This window comes from Gouania willdenowi, chromosome 7 (assembly GCF_900634775.1).
Source record: "Gouania willdenowi chromosome 7, fGouWil2.1, whole genome shotgun sequence".
In the NCBI taxonomy this organism is placed as follows: Eukaryota; Metazoa; Chordata; class Actinopteri; order Blenniiformes; family Gobiesocidae; genus Gouania; species Gouania willdenowi.
This window is the reverse complement of record NC_041050.1, coordinates 25,014,864-25,032,820: the sequence shown is the minus strand read 5'-3', so window position 1 is coordinate 25,032,820 and position 17,957 is coordinate 25,014,864. Positions and strand designations below refer to the sequence as shown.

General features: G+C 38.9%; 1 protein-coding gene across 9 annotated transcripts in view; it reads left to right on the top strand.

Annotated features, from left to right (window-relative positions):
* The window catches only part of plch2a (phospholipase C, eta 2a), a 67,778-nt gene extending 52,170 nt beyond the window's left edge, over window positions 1-15,608 (top strand). For 3 of the 9 annotated variants that reach the window (XR_003674464.1, XR_003674465.1, XR_003674463.1), the window contains exons 17-23: window positions 636-760; window positions 1,917-2,001; window positions 2,524-2,670; window positions 3,873-3,952; window positions 9,055-10,575; window positions 12,262-12,291; window positions 14,198-14,333. Coding sequence is in view for 6 of the 9 variants with exons in the window: in XM_028452436.1 (XP_028308237.1) it covers window positions 636-760; window positions 1,917-2,001; window positions 2,524-2,670; window positions 3,873-3,952; window positions 9,055-10,312; window positions 12,262-12,272 (1,706 nt within the window). In the remaining 3 variants the exon portion in view is untranslated. Of the gene's footprint in view, window positions 1-635; window positions 761-1,916; window positions 2,002-2,523; window positions 2,671-3,872; window positions 3,953-9,054; window positions 10,576-12,261; window positions 12,292-14,197 lie in introns of all 9 variants that reach the window. The other 6 variants (XM_028452439.1, XM_028452438.1, XM_028452441.1 and 3 more) reach the window with 6 other exon arrangements.
* Window positions 15,609-17,957: the final 2,349 nt, after the last annotated feature.

The window sequence follows — 17,957 nt, the reverse complement described above, 5'->3', positions numbered from 1 at the left end:
ACCTAATGTGGAAGAACTGAACCAGTGCGAGAGTGTGAAAAGGCTTATTCTGCCGCACTGCTGTTAGCATAGCCGTTAGCGTCACATGAGAGTACACTTCGTGCTTTGGCCAATCGGTAATGGAGAAAACGAATAAAGGTTTTCGTTTTTCATTTTCTGTACCAAAGCAAAAGAGCTTGAAATTGAAAATCAAGGTGTTTTCCGTTTTTTCATTTTGGTTTTGGAACAAATGTCAAACAATGATTGTTTTTTTAGTTTTTCATGTTTTTGTTACATAGTGAAAAATGAATGATACACGGATTTGTGTACCCTTCGTTCTTTGGTTATTTCGTTTCAAAACCAAATTGAAAAATTAAAAAAACAGGTTGTTTTTTTGGGTTTATTAATTTAAAACTGACTTTTATTCTTCTGCATTTGATAAAAAATTATATTGTATCATATTGTCCACCTCACACTGATGGTTGTGTGTCGATGTTTTGTTAAAGAGTTATTGACGCTGGAAGTCTGAATCTGTGAGTATCTGCTAACTTTATGGTGTTCGGTTTTAAAACGGAATAACCAAAGAACGTAGGGTACACAGATTTATATTGCTGACTACTGACCACTGCTTCATTTGCCCTTAAAACCATTTACAGGTGCTTTTAATCCTAATGCGGACGACCCACTGCCTGGTCGAGTCAAGAAACAGATGGTTTTGAAGATCATTAGTGGACAACAGTTGCCCAAACCAAAGGATTCAATGCTAGGAGACCGAGGAGAGGTAAGAAGTGCCTCACTTTAAACTTTTTGAAGCAGTCATGCTCAAATAGGACTCAAATTTCAAATCGTGTTGCGTGTTTGCTATTCCAGGAATAAAAAAGAAAATATGTTGTATAATGTGATGTTTTTGTTCATTTTCCCTGACTTGTGTTCCTACAACCTTCCGTGATTTTTTTTTTCTTTACAAAATCATATGGAAATTGCTACCTGATAGAGAATATACCATCACATGCACATTTTAGGACATCACACATTTACACAGAATTTGTCTTCAGAAAGGGGTGTTCAGAGAGATGGAAATGTCAATTCACAGGCAAAAATCTTGCGTAATGTGATAAAATATGATGGAGTTCACTTTCTGAAATGAAAATAGCTTTCCGACACAGACTAAAACCCCTTACCAACACATATTGGGACCACATCACGTCGTCTAATGCAGTGTGTTCCAAAGAAGGGTACATACACGATGGCATTATAGGGGGTATTTTTTGAGAGACAGAGTGTGGAAAATTAACAAATGAAAGCATTAAAAATATCAAGATTTAGTTAAAAATGATAATCATAATAATGGTGATGTAAATTATCTTGATTAGAACACTAACTGATAATACAAGGGTCAGTCTTGAAATTAAATCTATTTTCGAGACCCCATATGCGGTTTTTTTCCACTTATTTACAAAATAGATGTTTTTTCATAATATTCTGAGCGAAATGTTGTAGTCGGACAATGGGGGCTACTTGGATTCAGAAATGAGAAAGGGGTACTTGAGTCAAAAAAGTTTGAGAACCACTGGTATAATGTGTAGCAACTTGGACTTCACTCAAAATCTGCACAAGCACAGCAGCGAAATATGAAATGAATGACAATAGCGAACTCAATTAGCCATGTTAGCCATGATTTAGTGAAATTTAAAAGCCATTAATGACCTGATCTGATTAGCTAAAGCCAATAAAACAGAAACAAAACAGCAAAGGAACTACGGTTGGTTTTTCTGTGTGCTCTGCCTTTTTCCTTGTAAGTGGAGGAGATGTTTGTGCTTCAAAGAATTGAATGCAGGTCGGACTGTACAATGTAGTACTTTTCACCCCCCCCCCCAAAAAAAAAAGAAAAAATATTCTGCAAGTCAATTTCTAATTACCTCCATTGTCTTTGTCAGATCATTGATCCCTTTGTGGAGGTGGAGGTGATTGGCCTTCCAGTGGACTGCTGCAAGATGCAGACCAGGGTAGTCGATGATAATGGTAAGTGGAAGCTATTTTCTTTTTTCATTACTGTCTTAATGGGAAATATTACATTGTTTGGAAACTCAATCTGCCAATGACCAGATTTGACTGGTTTTAGTTGTTTTCCTTATTTTGCTACTTGTTCCAGTGTTTAGTCTTTTTAAATTGAAAAGACTAACGGCTAGCAGCAGGCATGTTTGTGCTTCCGTTTCACCTTATTATCCAGGCTACTTTGTGACAAAACACACGTTTTACAGTTGGGGGCTGCCGTCACAAATTTTTTTCCAGGGCGATACACAACAGATCAACAGCTGTGCACCCCCATTAATATTCCAATCATGAAGGAGCTGTATCCACAGATTAAAGCTCTCCTAAAAACACAAACCATGAATAATTGAGTGTTGTTCCAACTGTTTGTTTTTCTCCTGCTTGTTTTTATGTTAAATAGCGTGTTATGGTTGTTCTGATGCTACCTTCTTGTTTCCTCTTGTGTAACTACTCTCTCCACCAAACTCCTCTCTTCCTTTGGATCTAATCTAGGGTTCAACCCAATGTGGGAGGAGACGATGGTGTTTACAGTCCACATGCCTGAGTTAGCCTTGGTGCGTTTTCTCGTGTGGGATCATGACCCCATAGGCCAGGACTTCATCGGCCAACGCACCATTGCCTTTAATAGCATGATGCCAGGTACGACTGGAGCTATACAGATACGTTTGGAAGATGTGCGTGTAAGGAGAACATCCCAAACACCACTGAAAAGGTTTAGAGAATGGTAAATGGTAAATGGACTTGATTTTATACAGCGCTTTATCACCACACTGAAGCAGTCTCAAAGCGCTTTACATATCAGCTCATTCACCCAATCACTCTCACATTCACACACCAATGGGACAGGACTGCCATGCAAGGCGCTAGTCGACCACTGGGAGCAACTTAGGGTTCAGTGTCTTGCCCAAGGACACTTCGACACATAGTCAGGTACTGGGATCGAACCCCCAACCTCTCGATCAGAAGACGACCCTCTACCACTGGAGCCACGGTCGCACATTTTATTAGAGGAGGTTTTACTTGTTTCAAGCATTAAAGCCATAATGTGTATTCCCGTGCCTGGGAGTTACACCGGATTTCCACTGGATGCGTAACGTCTCCGTGCACCGCTTTCCGTCAATCGTCACCAACTCCTGTGATGCGTAAACTGTTGCGGCTCCACCAGACAGGAGATTTCCCTAATCGCACGACATAACAAGTTGTAGTCTCTCAAAAGAGGAAGTCCACTTGGTCCTGCCCTGTAGATCTTCTGCTTTTGTGGAGATTATTGTGATTTAACTATGGATAAGATAAATATTTATATGTGAAATATGATCCACTAGCGCCTGAAGAAAGCTGGAGATGGGCACTAGCAGACTCCCGCCACCCTGAAAAGCGGGTCGGAAAATGGATGGAAATCAATCCGCCTTGAACACGAAGCATTTTATTTTGAAAATAAACTGGATGTTTTTTCTGTCTGTGCACTACTTCCTGTCCCAAACAAGCTTATCTTTACCGATTCTTCTTCATTCTTGACGTACAGGAGTGAGAAAATTCCCAGTGTTTAGAGTTCCATCTTTTGCTGAGAAATGAAAAATGAAATAAATTTTGAACAAGAAAAGCTCATTCTTACCAAGAACGAGCTAAAAGAACTCCTCTTATTCTCCACTTGAACAGTGCGGCCATCGTGATTAAGTTCATTTCAGTTAAGTACATTTGTAGCTAAATGTATCACACAATGAAACTTTTTAATATCAATCTATCATTATTAAACGAGTAGTTTGAGAGTACTGTACACCTTACATTGTTGTCACCACTATTTGCACGGCTGTGTTGGACTCACTAATGATGTTTGAATGCAGGTTATCGCCACGTGTACTTGGAGGGCATGGAGGAGGCGTCCATCTTTGTTCATGTGGCTGTGAATGACGTCAGTGGTAAGGTAGGGACCAGATCTAATGATGGCTAAACCTGCTGCTGTCAAAGGACACCAAACAATGGTCGTACATGCCTCTAACGCTCCAAAGGTTTAGTTATTAAGTTTTTATTTTTACATTCTAATAGACAACCAGTACAAATCTAAAATGTTTTCTTTGAAAACATTATGAATCAAACAAATATAAGGGACTTTTTTTAGTGAATCAGAACGTTTTAGAGGTTAATTTTAATGTTATCAGGTAATGGCCGTCATTTATCAACCTTGCGTGAAAACGGGTGCAAATGGGAGTGCACATGTTTTCGTACGACAGGACTAATGTGTTATTTATGAAACATTTGTATCTGACCAATCCCAGCATACAAATGATTGGGTGTTGATAAATCCGGCGGCTGAATTCGATCATCGTTAACATGATATGCCCTCAAATATTCCTGCTTCGGAGAACCCACGCACGGAGGTCAAAAAAACGCTGGCAAAAAAAGAAACTTTTCCGCGATGAAAATCGGTATCTTCACAGCTGAGCTGGAGCAAAACAAAGACTTGCCTTTTGGATGTGTGAAAACTAGGCTTAAATGAGCTCTGAGGAAGAGGATCAGCGACTGAGCAGGTGACATCTGCCCCCCTGTGTGCGCCGTAAACAACCTCAAAGCAGCGATCCCGGAGAGACGCATGGAAATATGTTTATTTTGTCCGTACGCTGGAGGCAATAAATAACACAAAGCCTTAAAAGCCAATAGCTAATTTCTCCTATAATCAATCACATTACTGATTAAATACTGCAGCACAATTGCAGAAGTTTAAGATCCACTTTACATTTAATAGCATGAATGAGGTCCTGTTTACTCCCAGTGAAGGCTTTGCCGAACACGGTTCCTGCTCTTTGATTTTAATAATCCGTTTTGATAAGTTCTGAAAGTGTATCTGCTTATGCTTAAATGACAGCTGAGGTTTGTTTATTACTTTATTTTCAGATTCAGATTTTGCTGCTGCACCACAAATCCACACACTCGGATTTGCGTACACAAGGTCAGACCCGACGTGAAATCTGATCATAGTGTACGCTCACATCATTGATAAATAGCGAAGCTCACGTGAATATGGTGGCACACGTGTCGTACGCTCAGATCTGAACGTACGAACGGTTGATAAATGAGGGCCATTGTGTACATTTTTTTGGGGGGAATATGATCGTTTGATAATGTGTGAAAAAATTTAACGTAGTTTAATAATGCATAGTTTTGTTTTGTTTTTTGTTCTTTTAAACAAAAAAAACAAAACTTCTAACATTGTTTTTGGAGAACACTGTGAATGTTTTTTCTAAAGTTGTTTTAAATTTAACTTTTACACGACATTTATTCTTTTATTCTTTGAGATATCGTTCGATTATGTTAACAAAAAACCCCAAAAAACTACCATGTGAACATTTAAACATTATGCTTTTTCTAGAATGGGATTCTTTAAATGTCAATGCATAACTTTGTGTCCAGACATGCTTTAAATGTCAGCCGTGTCTTTGTCCTTTGTTTAAAATGTCTCCACACAGTATTGATGTACCTGTCGTTTGGATGACTTTCCTAATCTTGCCATTGCCGTTTTTATTTTGCCGTCCTGTTCTTTTTTTATTTATTTTTCTACTCTGTTCTGTGTGTGTGATTTCAGTGGGTCCTGCTTTGCCAAACATTCTATTTAAAGCCAGGAGTTGATTAGATGCTTTGAAGTTGCCACTCAATATTCAGGTGTAGTGAGACCCAGTTTATTGCATGAGCCCATCTTCCCATACTGTGCACATATCACCCGTCCCAAAGCAACAAGGCATGAGAGTGAACTCATGAGAAACATGAGTTATTAAAGCTTTACCCCGTTTGGAGCGTCAAAGACTCCAAAGAGAATGCAACATTGTTTCTGTGTCCGTTCGCTGTTTGGAGGAGAATCAAAGTCACACGTGTCACTAAAATGGGTTTCAGCATGCTGCGCTGCAGGGAATGAGATTTATCAATCCAAGTTCTCACTGTTCGCTATTCTTATTTGATTTGATCTTGTGATTTTTGATATCTGATACTGATATACAGTGGGGCCAAAAAGTATTTATTCAGCCACCCACTTAAAAAGATGAGAGGCCTGTAATTTACATCATAGATATACCTCAACTATGAGAGACAAATGAGAAGAAAAAAAATCCAGAAAATCACATTGTAGGATTTTTAATGAATTAATTGGTAAATCCCTCGGTAAAATAAGTATTTGGTCACCTACAAACAGGCAAGATTTCTGGCTCTCACAGACCTGTAACTTCTTCTTTAAGAGGCTCCTCTGTCCTCCACTCATTACCTGTATTAATGTTTGAACTCCTTATCAGTATAAAAGACACCTGTCCACAACCTCAGACAGTCACACTCCAAACTCCCCTATGACCAAGACCAAAGAGCTGTCAAAGGACACCAGAAAAATTGTAGACCTGCACCAGGCTGGGAAGACTGAATCTGCAATAGGTAAGCAGCTTGGTGTGAAGAAATCAACTGTGGGAGCAATTATTAGAAAATGAAAGACATACAAGACCACTGATAATCTCCCTCGATCTGGGGCTTCACGCAAGATCTCACCCTGTGGGGTCAAAATAATCAGATAAGAACCACATGGGGGGACCTAGTGAATGACCTGCAGAGAGCTGGGACCAAACTAACCATCAGTAACACACTACGCCGCCAAGGGCTCAAATCCTGCAGTGCCAGATGTGTCCACCTGCTTAAGCCAGTACATGTCTGGGCCCATCTGAAGTTTGCTAGAGAGCATTTGGATGATCCAGAAGAGGATTGGGCGAATGTCATATGGTCAAATTAAATCAAAATAGAACTTTTTGGTAAAAACTCAACTTGTGTTTGGAGGAGAAAGAACACCATACCAACTGTAAAGGATGGGGGTGGTAACATCAAGCTTTGGGGCTGTTTTTCTGCAAAGGGACCAGGACGACTGATCAGTGTAAAGGAAAGAATGAATGGGGCCATGTATTGTGAGATTTTGAGTGAAAACCTCCTTCCATCAGCAAGGGCATTGAAGATGAATTGTGGCTGGTTCTTTCACAGTTCTCACAGTTTTCCCATGTTTACATGACATGATGGCAACCACTTTATTTGCAAATTGTTGAAATAACTCAATTTATCCAAAAAAAATTTCACATAATTTCTCCAGATTAAGTAAAAATTGGTCAGAAAATAAACTAAGTTTAAGTGAACATAAGTAATTAATAGCTGAATTTGTTGACTGAGCTCATCTACTGTTCAATTTCCACTATAAACTTTAAATACTGGAAACATGTTTTGTCCTAAAGCTTAGCTGTGTTTAGATTACGATATGTTACTGGACTAATGCTAGATATCTTAGTTTTCATACGTCTACATTTATCAGATTCTCACAGTCACTGTTCTGTGTTCTCCCATTATCACTCTGTCCTCAGCTTTATGGATTTGTAACAATGGAATGCAGAAATGCTTGAAAAACACTTGAGGTCTGATTCACTTAGAGTCCAAATAAAGAGCCTTTAATTTGTTGCATGCAAATAGATTGCACGTGCTGTGGGTTCGCCTGTTGCACGAGATTCACCAAGATTGCTGATACAGATTGTAACAGGGAGGCGCGGTCGGAGGAGGCATGTGAGCGATTAAAGATTAAACAAATAACAATAAAATAAATTAAATGTGACAAATGTTTTATCTCCACCAAGGAGCTCATATTTTCACCAGCATGTATTTATTAGTTTAACAGGATTACGACATATTTTGACAACATTTTGTTCAAAGATGAGCCTTAGGCCATGGAAGATTCCTTTAAATTATTGATCCAGATCCATATAATGGTTCTGGATCAGTTTAAGAAAATTGAAAAATCTCGTTCTCCTATTATTGGCAAAATTTAAAAAGTGTATATCTCGGTTTGTAATGGACCAATCTTATATATCTTTTCTCAGTTATATTGGGTTGGTTCCTCAGTTACCATGCAGAGTTTCATTCAGATCAGATCTGTATTGCGCATTTCATCGTAATTTTTCTTTAATAATCGTCATCAAAAAAAAATCCTTGTATTATTGAATTGAATTTAAATCCTTGATTTTATTATTTTATCATCACATGGACTCAAACACTTATTTAGAAGTCAATAAAATTTTATTTTCCTGTCACTAAATTCCAAAATGGTATTTAGCGATTTAAAGCAACAATCCACTTTCAGTCTTATCGAAACTAAACTTTAGGCAACGACTAAAAACAACACATATTAGGCTGCAGAATAGTTGTAGCACAACATCTTAAGCCTGCAGGACAGCAGCCTTTGAGGAACTCTGAAACCCTTTTTGCAGAGCTTACCTGATGAGCATTTAACAGCCACCGTAGTGCACCATGCAGACTTAGGAGTTTCCCTTTAAACAAGAGGGGATTGATATGTTAAGGTTTCATTCCTTGTCCTGGACACTGAGTTGCAGTCTTCTTCAGAGGCATCTGCTGATCGCTTTGATGTGTCCGGGAGGAGGGAGCATTTTTCACTCTCCTACACCTGGGACTGTCTTCTACAGAAAACAACTGGCGGTGGACACATCAAAGCGATCAGCAGACATCTCTGAGGACGACTGCATTTCAGCAGTCAAAACATGTCAGGAGATCAAAGTAAACCTTCTGGAAAAAAAGTTGTCTGAATAAATGAAACCTTAACATATTACAAAAAAAAAAAAAAAAAAAAATGACAGAAGGAACTTGCTGGAATCATCAGGGTATGATTGGTTCCCTTTAAACAGGAGGTGATTGCATGCACTTTGACAAACAAACATTTTTTACACATACATGATAAAAATGTCCTAACTTTGAATCTGAGAGACATTCAAAGCTCGTAAGCATTGATTGTAGCTAATGATGATGATCATCATCATCTTCATTATATTTCTTATTAACATTACTTGTAGTTACTAAGAATCATTGCTTCTTAGGCATGTTAACAGATTTCCTGTCATTGCCTTACTGCAGTATTGCAGTATGAGCTGATTCCACCTACATTCTCATCTGTAACTTTATTTTCTATGTTTCCCGATCATCGTTCACTGATGATTTTGTGTGTCTCTCCAGGTCCATGCATCCAGTGGCATCAAAGGATTATTTCACAGAAACCCAAAGCAGTCTTCCTTGGACAGCCATGCTGCTGTTCATCACAGCCGTAAGCACCCGTTTGGTGCCCACTTACTGCGCCGCACTGCCAGCGCCCCCACCAAAGCCCCCACCAAAGCTCTGGCTAAAACCAACAAGGGCTTCCCAGAAAGTGTTACCGTCACCAAAGATTACAGCTCAGAGGGTGCGAGCGAGGGCCGACGCCCTGAGGATCTTAACAAGCCTCCTGCTGCAGCCTTCCACCACTTTCCCCCTCCACAGCATCACAACGGGGCTTCGGGGGTGGCTTTTAAAATCCAAGCTGCGTGGGACCATCCTGACAACAATGGGGCATTGCAATCTGAAGGTAAAGGTAAGCGCTCCTTTTTCACTCATCACCGACCAATGAGTGAGCCTCTGAAGCGTGCCAGTCGGCTCCGCTCCCAAGACCCAGTGGAGCTAAAGCCAGGGGTGTTTGCCCGTGTGGCGTTTAACAGCTCGGGGATAGTGGGGGTGTCTTCAAATTGCATCACATGTATGATTGGTTTGAACGACAGCCCAGAAGCTGAGAGAAAGGTGAAAGGCCAGGACGAGAACAAACACACCAACAAGTGTGAAGTAGATGACAGACAGGAGGACACAAACAACATGCAGAGCCAAGGTCAGATTGAAGGTTCTGCCAAGCCCCAGCCCCAAGCGGTACAGGCATTCTCACAAGAGCAGCTTTCCAAACCCAAGTCCTACATGGAGGCCCAGTTTGAGATCTCCCCCCAGGCCCTGTTCAGATCAGTCACATTTTCCACATCCAAAGCCAGGCAAACACTGGCCGCTCAACATATCCGGCCTCAGCCTGCTGCTTCCCACCGATTTGGGGCCAGGTCCTGCAGCGTCCCACGCAGACGCTCCGCCAATGCTGTCACTCCAGCGCCAAGCCCCGCCCCTGATTGCAGGACCAACCTTTGCTGGCAGCAGCTCCCGCCGTTCAACTACGGAAGCGCCAGTGGGCCTTTGCTCATGCTGTCCACAAACGGTGAGGGGAAGGAAGGCATGTTGCTCAGTGACAGCAGCAGCAGCGGGAGCTTCTGCAGTCTGAGCAGCTCAGAGTCGCCTCCAATGCTGCCCCCACGTTCTGTCCTCAACAGCCGCAAGAGGGCCGTGGGCACCCTGCAGCGTGAGATGAATGCACTGTTTGCCCAGAAAATGGAAGAATTGCGTCATAAGTCCCCTATGTTCTTTGCTGGTAAGATTTCACTGACCTTGTAGTGAAGTCAACCCAGCAGATAGCTTGTGTTGCGTAGGTAGACGCTTCTAATCTTTTACAATACCTGGTGTTTGTTAGCCGTCAAACTAAACACCCCACCCCATCCCCTATTTATCTCTTTTGAATTCATTTGTATTCACCTAAATCCTTATATTTCAATTCAATTTAAGTTTCTTTTGTTTTGTTTTTTGTTTTTGTTTTTTGCACATGTGCCCGATTCAACTCCCCAGATGAGAAAAGTGGTAAGTTTTTCTATTTCTTTTATTTTTTTTAACCTAAACTTAAATCATGATAAAAACAGTTGCAGTTCTTCACACAAAAAAAGCACTAAATGTATTCGATTAAAAAGCCCAACATGCACAGATCATCATTGGAGAATATTCAAAAAACACCAACTACTAAATTGTGAAGTGTCTTGATTTACAAAATCCTTCATGGATTAATGGATTAGCTCCACACCCCCTGAAAGATTAAGGAAAGAGGAATAATAGAACATTATGAGCAGGCTCCTGCTGCCTTTTAGAAAATCTATATTTTGGCAATTTCCATTTTCTAATAGAGTCAAACATGGAATAGAAAAAAAAAAATGTTTTTTTTTTTTTTTTGAAGGAAAAACACCCAAAATAAAAGAAAATGTTGACCATGATACATTTCTTCTTAATTCATATGTTTTCAATAATGATTGTATTTCTGATGCAATGGTTGTATTTTTTGAAAAACTAATAAACGATAAATTATTATAGAACACATAGTCAAGCTACAATGACTCATTTTAAATCCAAAGAAAGAGTTTTATTTATACTATAAATTAAAACAGATCAGATTTTTTTCCTTGCATTCCCATATGCAATTATGGGCCAATGAAAATCTGCCACAAAAGTATTTTTTCCGACTGTCATCCAAGAACCAATGCATATATCCGACTAATCATTAGTGATTTGAACAGTCTATGTTCATAGCTCAAAGCTGATGAAAGCAAAATTGTTTACTGAAGGCCCAAACAACCCTGAAAAACATTTTTCTATTTTTGAGGAGGTGGCATGTCCACCAGATAAGATGCATAGCAGATCTGTTTGTATATTCTGAGAGTGTAGGTGGAGTTTTATTACTATACCAAATTTCAGTTGCCTATGTGATGTAGAGATATTGAAAGCCGATAATGGAAAAAAAATAAGCATGAGAATCGACCCATATCAAATTGGCCATATCTCAAAAAGTTTTCATCTGATCAAACTCAATATTTACAGTGTGCTTATTGAATAATCACGGAACACTTGCTAAAAAATACAGAATTTTTTTTAGACCAAAGTGCGTGGGATGTCCTGAAAATGAGGTGACATGACATGGAATGACCCTGTAGTGATGTGGATTGGTAATAATTATAAAGAACAACAAACCTATTGACGCATACTTGAGATGTTTTCACAGCAGAAGTGGCTCAAAGCTGCTGGGATGAGAACTAACATGTTTTAGAACAGATAAAGAAGTAATGTAGGCCTCATCGATCAATAAATCCAAGGTTCTGTACTTCGTTTAAGAAACGACAAATTTTAGGGTGAAAGATTGTTTTTGACTTTAACACAAACACTGGATTTGTTGAAAATAGTCGTGTGACTCGATGTGTCGACGACTCGTATCAACTCGTAAAGAAATCATCTGAAACAGAATTCTCGTTTGAGAAATTTTTGGGTGATGAATACTTCTGATTGCAACTGCAGACATCCAATATAGCAAAATGCTGTGTGGTCCCTTTTGCAGCAGCTTTATCTTCTTTTTCCATATTGTTAGATATTATTGTATGACCTTAACATGTTTGTCCTGATGCTATCTTTGCCTCACAGGCTGTTTCTTTGCTTCCTTTCTGTTTTGGTTCTGCTTCCTGCCTAATTTACTGTCCTCTCTTTGTCCTTATTGCACGCTGCTTCTAGTGCTGAATTAAAGGGGATGACCTGAGCCAGGTAAAGATCGGTCTCTCCTGTCCTGTCCGCCTGCCTGTGTTATAAATCTGTGGCAGTTTAGCAGTGTTTTCTGAAAGTATTCCACCTGTTTTTACCAGCTCAAGTACCTTTACTGTAAATCTGTACAGAATAAAGTTCTGGAAAGGGAAATACTGTGTGTAATGGCTCACTAAAAGCACCTTAGTGCATTTGAAATTAATTATTAAAAATCTGTTTTTACACCCATAGACTATTTCATATCTGTGCAATGAAAAACTATCTCCTTGACAACTGTATCAACTTATAAATAAACTGGTCTCACCATTAAAAAAGTGACCTATTCACACTTGTCAGTGTAGTAGATCTATGGACACAGGTCAGATAGTGGAGCCCAGAGTTCACAGCAAACATAGTGAAGCTGCTTGTAGTTCTTAAATCCAAGGTGAAAGCTTTTCTTTTCTCTAATGCTTTTGACTGAGAGGGAGATTGTGAAGCATTTTATTGTTGATTTAATGTCTTTAAAGTTTATTTAAAGGGTACCTGTAGTGAAAATGTATATAACAAAAAATGTGTTTAATGTATTGGCAACAAAGAAATATGTGCTCCTTTTAAAAAAAAAAAAATAAAAAATAAATAAAAGAACGATTTTATACCTTGGGGCATAAACTATAGAGCCGCCATTATGTCAGGATATGACGCACGTTTGTTGATTTCCGTTAGCTGTTGCTAGGCCACAGTGTTCCATTGATCTACAGTTTCTGAACAATGTGTAAAACCATTGGTTTCAATAAGAAAAGAGAAAACCCTAGCAGAAACATTTCTTTTGTGTCTTTAAGCCAAATAACGACACTAAGTCAGAATCATCCAGACGTTGGCTCCATAATATTGGTACGGGATACACACTTAAAACGTTTGTGTTCTGCAAGCCGAGCTGCTATGAGAGGGATCTACGAGCTGAGCTAATGGACATGAAGCCAAAGCGACGTCTGAAACCAGACACGGTCTCTCAACACAGAAAGTCCTTCAGTGCAGCTTGTAAACAGACTTGTTCAGAGCACTATTACGTTTCTGCTTACAGGGGGTACTACGGGCAGCGGCCATGTCAATAACTGCATTCCCACCAGATTGTTTCCTCTTATTTCCTTGTGGTTAAATGAGAAACTTTGTCAAGAGAACTTGACAAGGTTACAGTTCATTCAGACCAGAACCTCCTACCATAAGAACAGTTTCTTCCCCTCTGCTTTTGGACTTATGAACACTATGTAACCATGTGACTCGCTGCTTCAAACCCCCGACATTTTTACATTCTTTACAAACTTGACACTTTATAACTGCTATAATCTGGGTCACTTTATAAATCATGTCCTTAATAACCTGCACTGACGACATGTTGATTGTATATATTATATCATATTTATTTAGTATATATATTATAAAGAACGTATTGTTGCATGGATTTTTTTTATTTTGTTTAATTTTTATTTAATCTATTCTATTGTTTGCTATTGCACCTTTTTTAAGCACCTGTAAGCCAAAGCAAATTCCTAGTTGTGAATTCTGTTAATCAACAATGGCAATAAAACATTCTGATTTTGTAAACAGACGTCATGCCTCTACCTCCCACAATGCACCATTTATTTAAAGCTACAGGCCTTGCCAATTAACAAACTCGCGTCATATCCTGACCAAAATGGCAGCTGTTGTTTATGTCCAAGGTAAAAAATTGTTTTAAAAAGTCCTTTTATTGATTTTTTATAAAAAGGTGCAAATATTTTGTTTATTGGTAATACAATGAACACAATTTTGTTAAATACATTTTCACTACAATTAGGTACCCTTTAATGTTTTCATGTAGAGGCCATTGAACCGCCCTGTGTATGAAGGGCTTTGCCTTGTATAATTTAACAATTTGGTTCTTTATTCACAGACTCCTTCCTGATGCAAACACCGTCTTTCCTTCATTCCTTTCCTCTGCTGGACTCTGATGACACCACAAGCTTCATCTTCTCACCCCTTGGTCCTCCTTCAACAGAGAACTGGTTCTTCTCCTCCACACTCCTGCCTTCCCTATCCACAGCAATAAACCTCGACATACAGACGCTGAGTCTGAACCAATCCTACGACACCGTGATTCCTCCCAAGACAATCTGGAGCCTGGTTTACTGCCGGCAGCCCGTCTAACTTCACTCAGCAGTTTAATCAAAGATGCAAGCCCAAGTCTGCAGCCGTTGTATCCAAACCCCTGAGGACGAGGACGCTCTCTGTAGTGTTTGTGTATTTTATTTTTTTTATCAAAGTAATGAAGCGGCAGCCACAGCTTTATGGTGTAAGTGAGGAGTCCCCTGAAAGGAAGGCCAGGGAGCCAAAGAAAAGGTGGGATCGGTTGGGAAAAAGAACCAGACCTGCAGGCATGAAGCCAGGGTGCATTGTGAGTCCTGCCTCTTCCATTCCTCCTCTGAAACTAGTAGCAGGCTTGTTCTATAGTCCAGCCTTGAAACTGTGTCTTTTTTGCGATCATTCACAATAACAGTGAAGACGTTCCAAAATACAAATATGTATCTGCACTTGAGGACCATATTAGGACAAAGCAGTTCTTTTATATGGAGCAAGTATAAAGTGTTTTTGTTTTCACCATGTGATGATTCTTATTGAAATGTGTTATTTACATAAGCTGTGGCCCATTTTACATTCAAGTCCAGTCAGACTTTTTAAAGGAAGATTTAGCAATAGTAGAATGCAGGATTTTGAACATTTTTATTTAACTGTGCTCGACCATAGGAAATCGTTGCTAATCTGCATCTGCAACGTATAGTGTCATGACTTTAATAAAGATAGAGGAATGAAATTTGACCTACAGAAGGTTTTTTTTTTTATCTACAGTTTATGTGGTGTTGATTTTTTAACTGTAGCAGCATGTGACATTTCTGAGCTATTTACAACAAAATAGGAAGAGTTTGACTTCTCTTTGACTGCATGTCTTCTATGCACTGTAAGGCTTGTACTGAGGTTTTCTTTTTTTAATAACAAAAACTTTTCATATGAAGATTTAATATCGTGCTATAGATTGTTTACTAGCTCCATGCCTGGAACCCTGTCCCAGCTTTTCCCTCTACTCCTCATCCTGCCTGTCCAGTTCTGTGTGCAATATTTGACAGGCAATATTCCATTTATTGATGTCCAACGATGACACAAATAAATCTCCAATGAAAAGTCATGCATTTTTCAACATATTTATTTTCTTCAGGCTTTACATTTGTTACTTCATAGGGCAGACATGCAGGGCAACTGGTGGGTCGGGGACCACATGCAGCCCTTAGTCTATTGGCAGCAAAAATACACACACAAAAAAAAAAACACAAAATGACTCCAGAAGTACAGAACAAAAATGCATAAAACACACAAGATATCTCCAGAAATACACAAAATGACAATACAGAAAATGGCAACAAAATACACAAAATGACTCCAGAAGTACACAACTAAAACACACAAAATGGCAACAAAAATGCAAAAAACACACATGACTCCAAAAATACACAAATTAAAAAAATATATACAAAATCACCCCAAAAAAACAATTATAGAAATATGAAGACAACATAAATGCACAAAATGACAACAAAAAAACACTAAGTGACCCCAAAAAATTATAATAAAAAAAAATAAAATAACAGACAATATAAACCACACAGACTCAAAGGGGTAAACTACAAATCAAGATTATCTCTTATCGCGCTAACTTCCGGGATTTAATCAGTGTGTGCGGGACTACAAAGCTTGCTAGAGCTTAATCACTATGGCAATTAATGCTGAACGGCTAAACTGGTCACGACCAGGTTTTGCTCTGGCTTGGATGTTTGCAAGTCCTAAAGCCCCGCCTCCTGACCAATCAGTTCTCTTAGAAAACTACCTTCCCATTGATAAATGATCCTGGTTGGTGCAGATCCTGACAGCTGCCTTTAGGAAATAAGATTATTAATGGACAAATGCAATCTTTTTGTTTACCGATGACATCCTTTAGGAAAGATATAGATTTATATCTAATGAACTGATCTATAGTCAGCTGATGAAGCCTGTGTCTCGATTGTATGCGCAGGTGAAGTCATTTATTCACTTATATACTGACTGCCTCAGCAGGGACATACTACAGTTAAACAATGTGCTCTCATCTCAGTGTGTGTAATAAATAGGTGTGAAACACGTGTGTGCTGTAATAAAGTTTAACTGCAGAGTGCTGTCCGTTTATCATCCAATGGATTAATTTAATAAATGATCTCACGCTTTTACGCATTCACAGCGCAGCTTCCTGCCTGAGTTCTCTCATTCCTGCCTTTCTGTAACAACAGGATTGGTCTGAATTATGGATTTTAATTATTCATCATTTTAAACTTCAGCAACCTGGTCAGGACCAAGTTAGGAAGTGGATCTGATCTGAGCGAGTATAAAAGCTCCTCCTCCTGCTGTGAGCTGCACTAAATCACTGTTGCTCTTCACTGTCATCATGGAATTATATTCATTATATTTGTTTAAGATCATAAGCTGTTCTTCCATTCATTTTAAAGACACTCAGTCTTCCAGTTCTCTCCATTGATTGGTCAGACGCTGCAATCTCCACCCCTTTCATGTGCACGCGCACGTAGCGAGGTTTTAATCACTTGGTTTAAATTAGCGTGTTTTGGTCATAGGTGGTCGACGGTCGTAGGACAGCTCCTGTCTGACAAGGAATGTTTGGTTAGTTGAAGCCAGCTAACAGAGATGAATCCAATCTAGATTTGTAACATAGGCTCAGAAAACAAGAAAATACACAAAATAACAACAAAAACAAAGAAAACAATTTAAAAAATACTCAAAATGACTCCATAAAACATAAATGATTCTATAGAGAAGCATATAAAAAACAGAAAATACACAGCATGACTCTAAAAGGGCAGCCCAGGGCAGCTGTGGCTACAATTGTAGCTTACTACCGCTATGTGTGGAGTGAAAGAATAATACCTTAATTCTGTAAACCGCTTTCATTGTCTATGATAAAGCGCTAAATAACATCCAATGCATTATTGTTATCATTATTTGTATTAAAAAATTAACACACAAACTTTTATTTGTTTTTTCCTGTATCTATTAATGCTCAGATTGGTCATGATCTTAATGCTGACATGAATATGAGGAATGATAATGATGAATGAAAACGTGGCCCACAGATACTGACCTAACCATTAACAGCCCATAACCTTTCAACTCCTCCACTTAAGAATAAAAGATCAAATGAAGTACAGGACCCCCCATTGTGAAGAAACGATCCAGAACAAAGACTTGAATTAGAACAATAGACGGGAAGCAAAAACAATCATTAAGGGAGAAAAAAAACAACTCCAGAGACGCTTTTTTGCCTTTCAAAAATATGTTTTTTGGTCCTTTTGGTCATTAGCTTTTACACTAAATTTCAGCCACTGTAAAACCACCTGGGACCAAGCATTGTGGGGGACTTTTTTCCAAAATAAATAAAAGGGAAAAAACAACTTACTGTAAATTATTTTAGAAATATTATTCATAATCTAGTTATTGTCACTGAAGAAAATTTAGTCGACAAAAACTATGACGACATTTTTTAGTTGTCAAAATTTACTCTATTATGCACAAAACTCTCCTGACTTCAATATTCATGTCAGCATTAGAGTAATGACTAA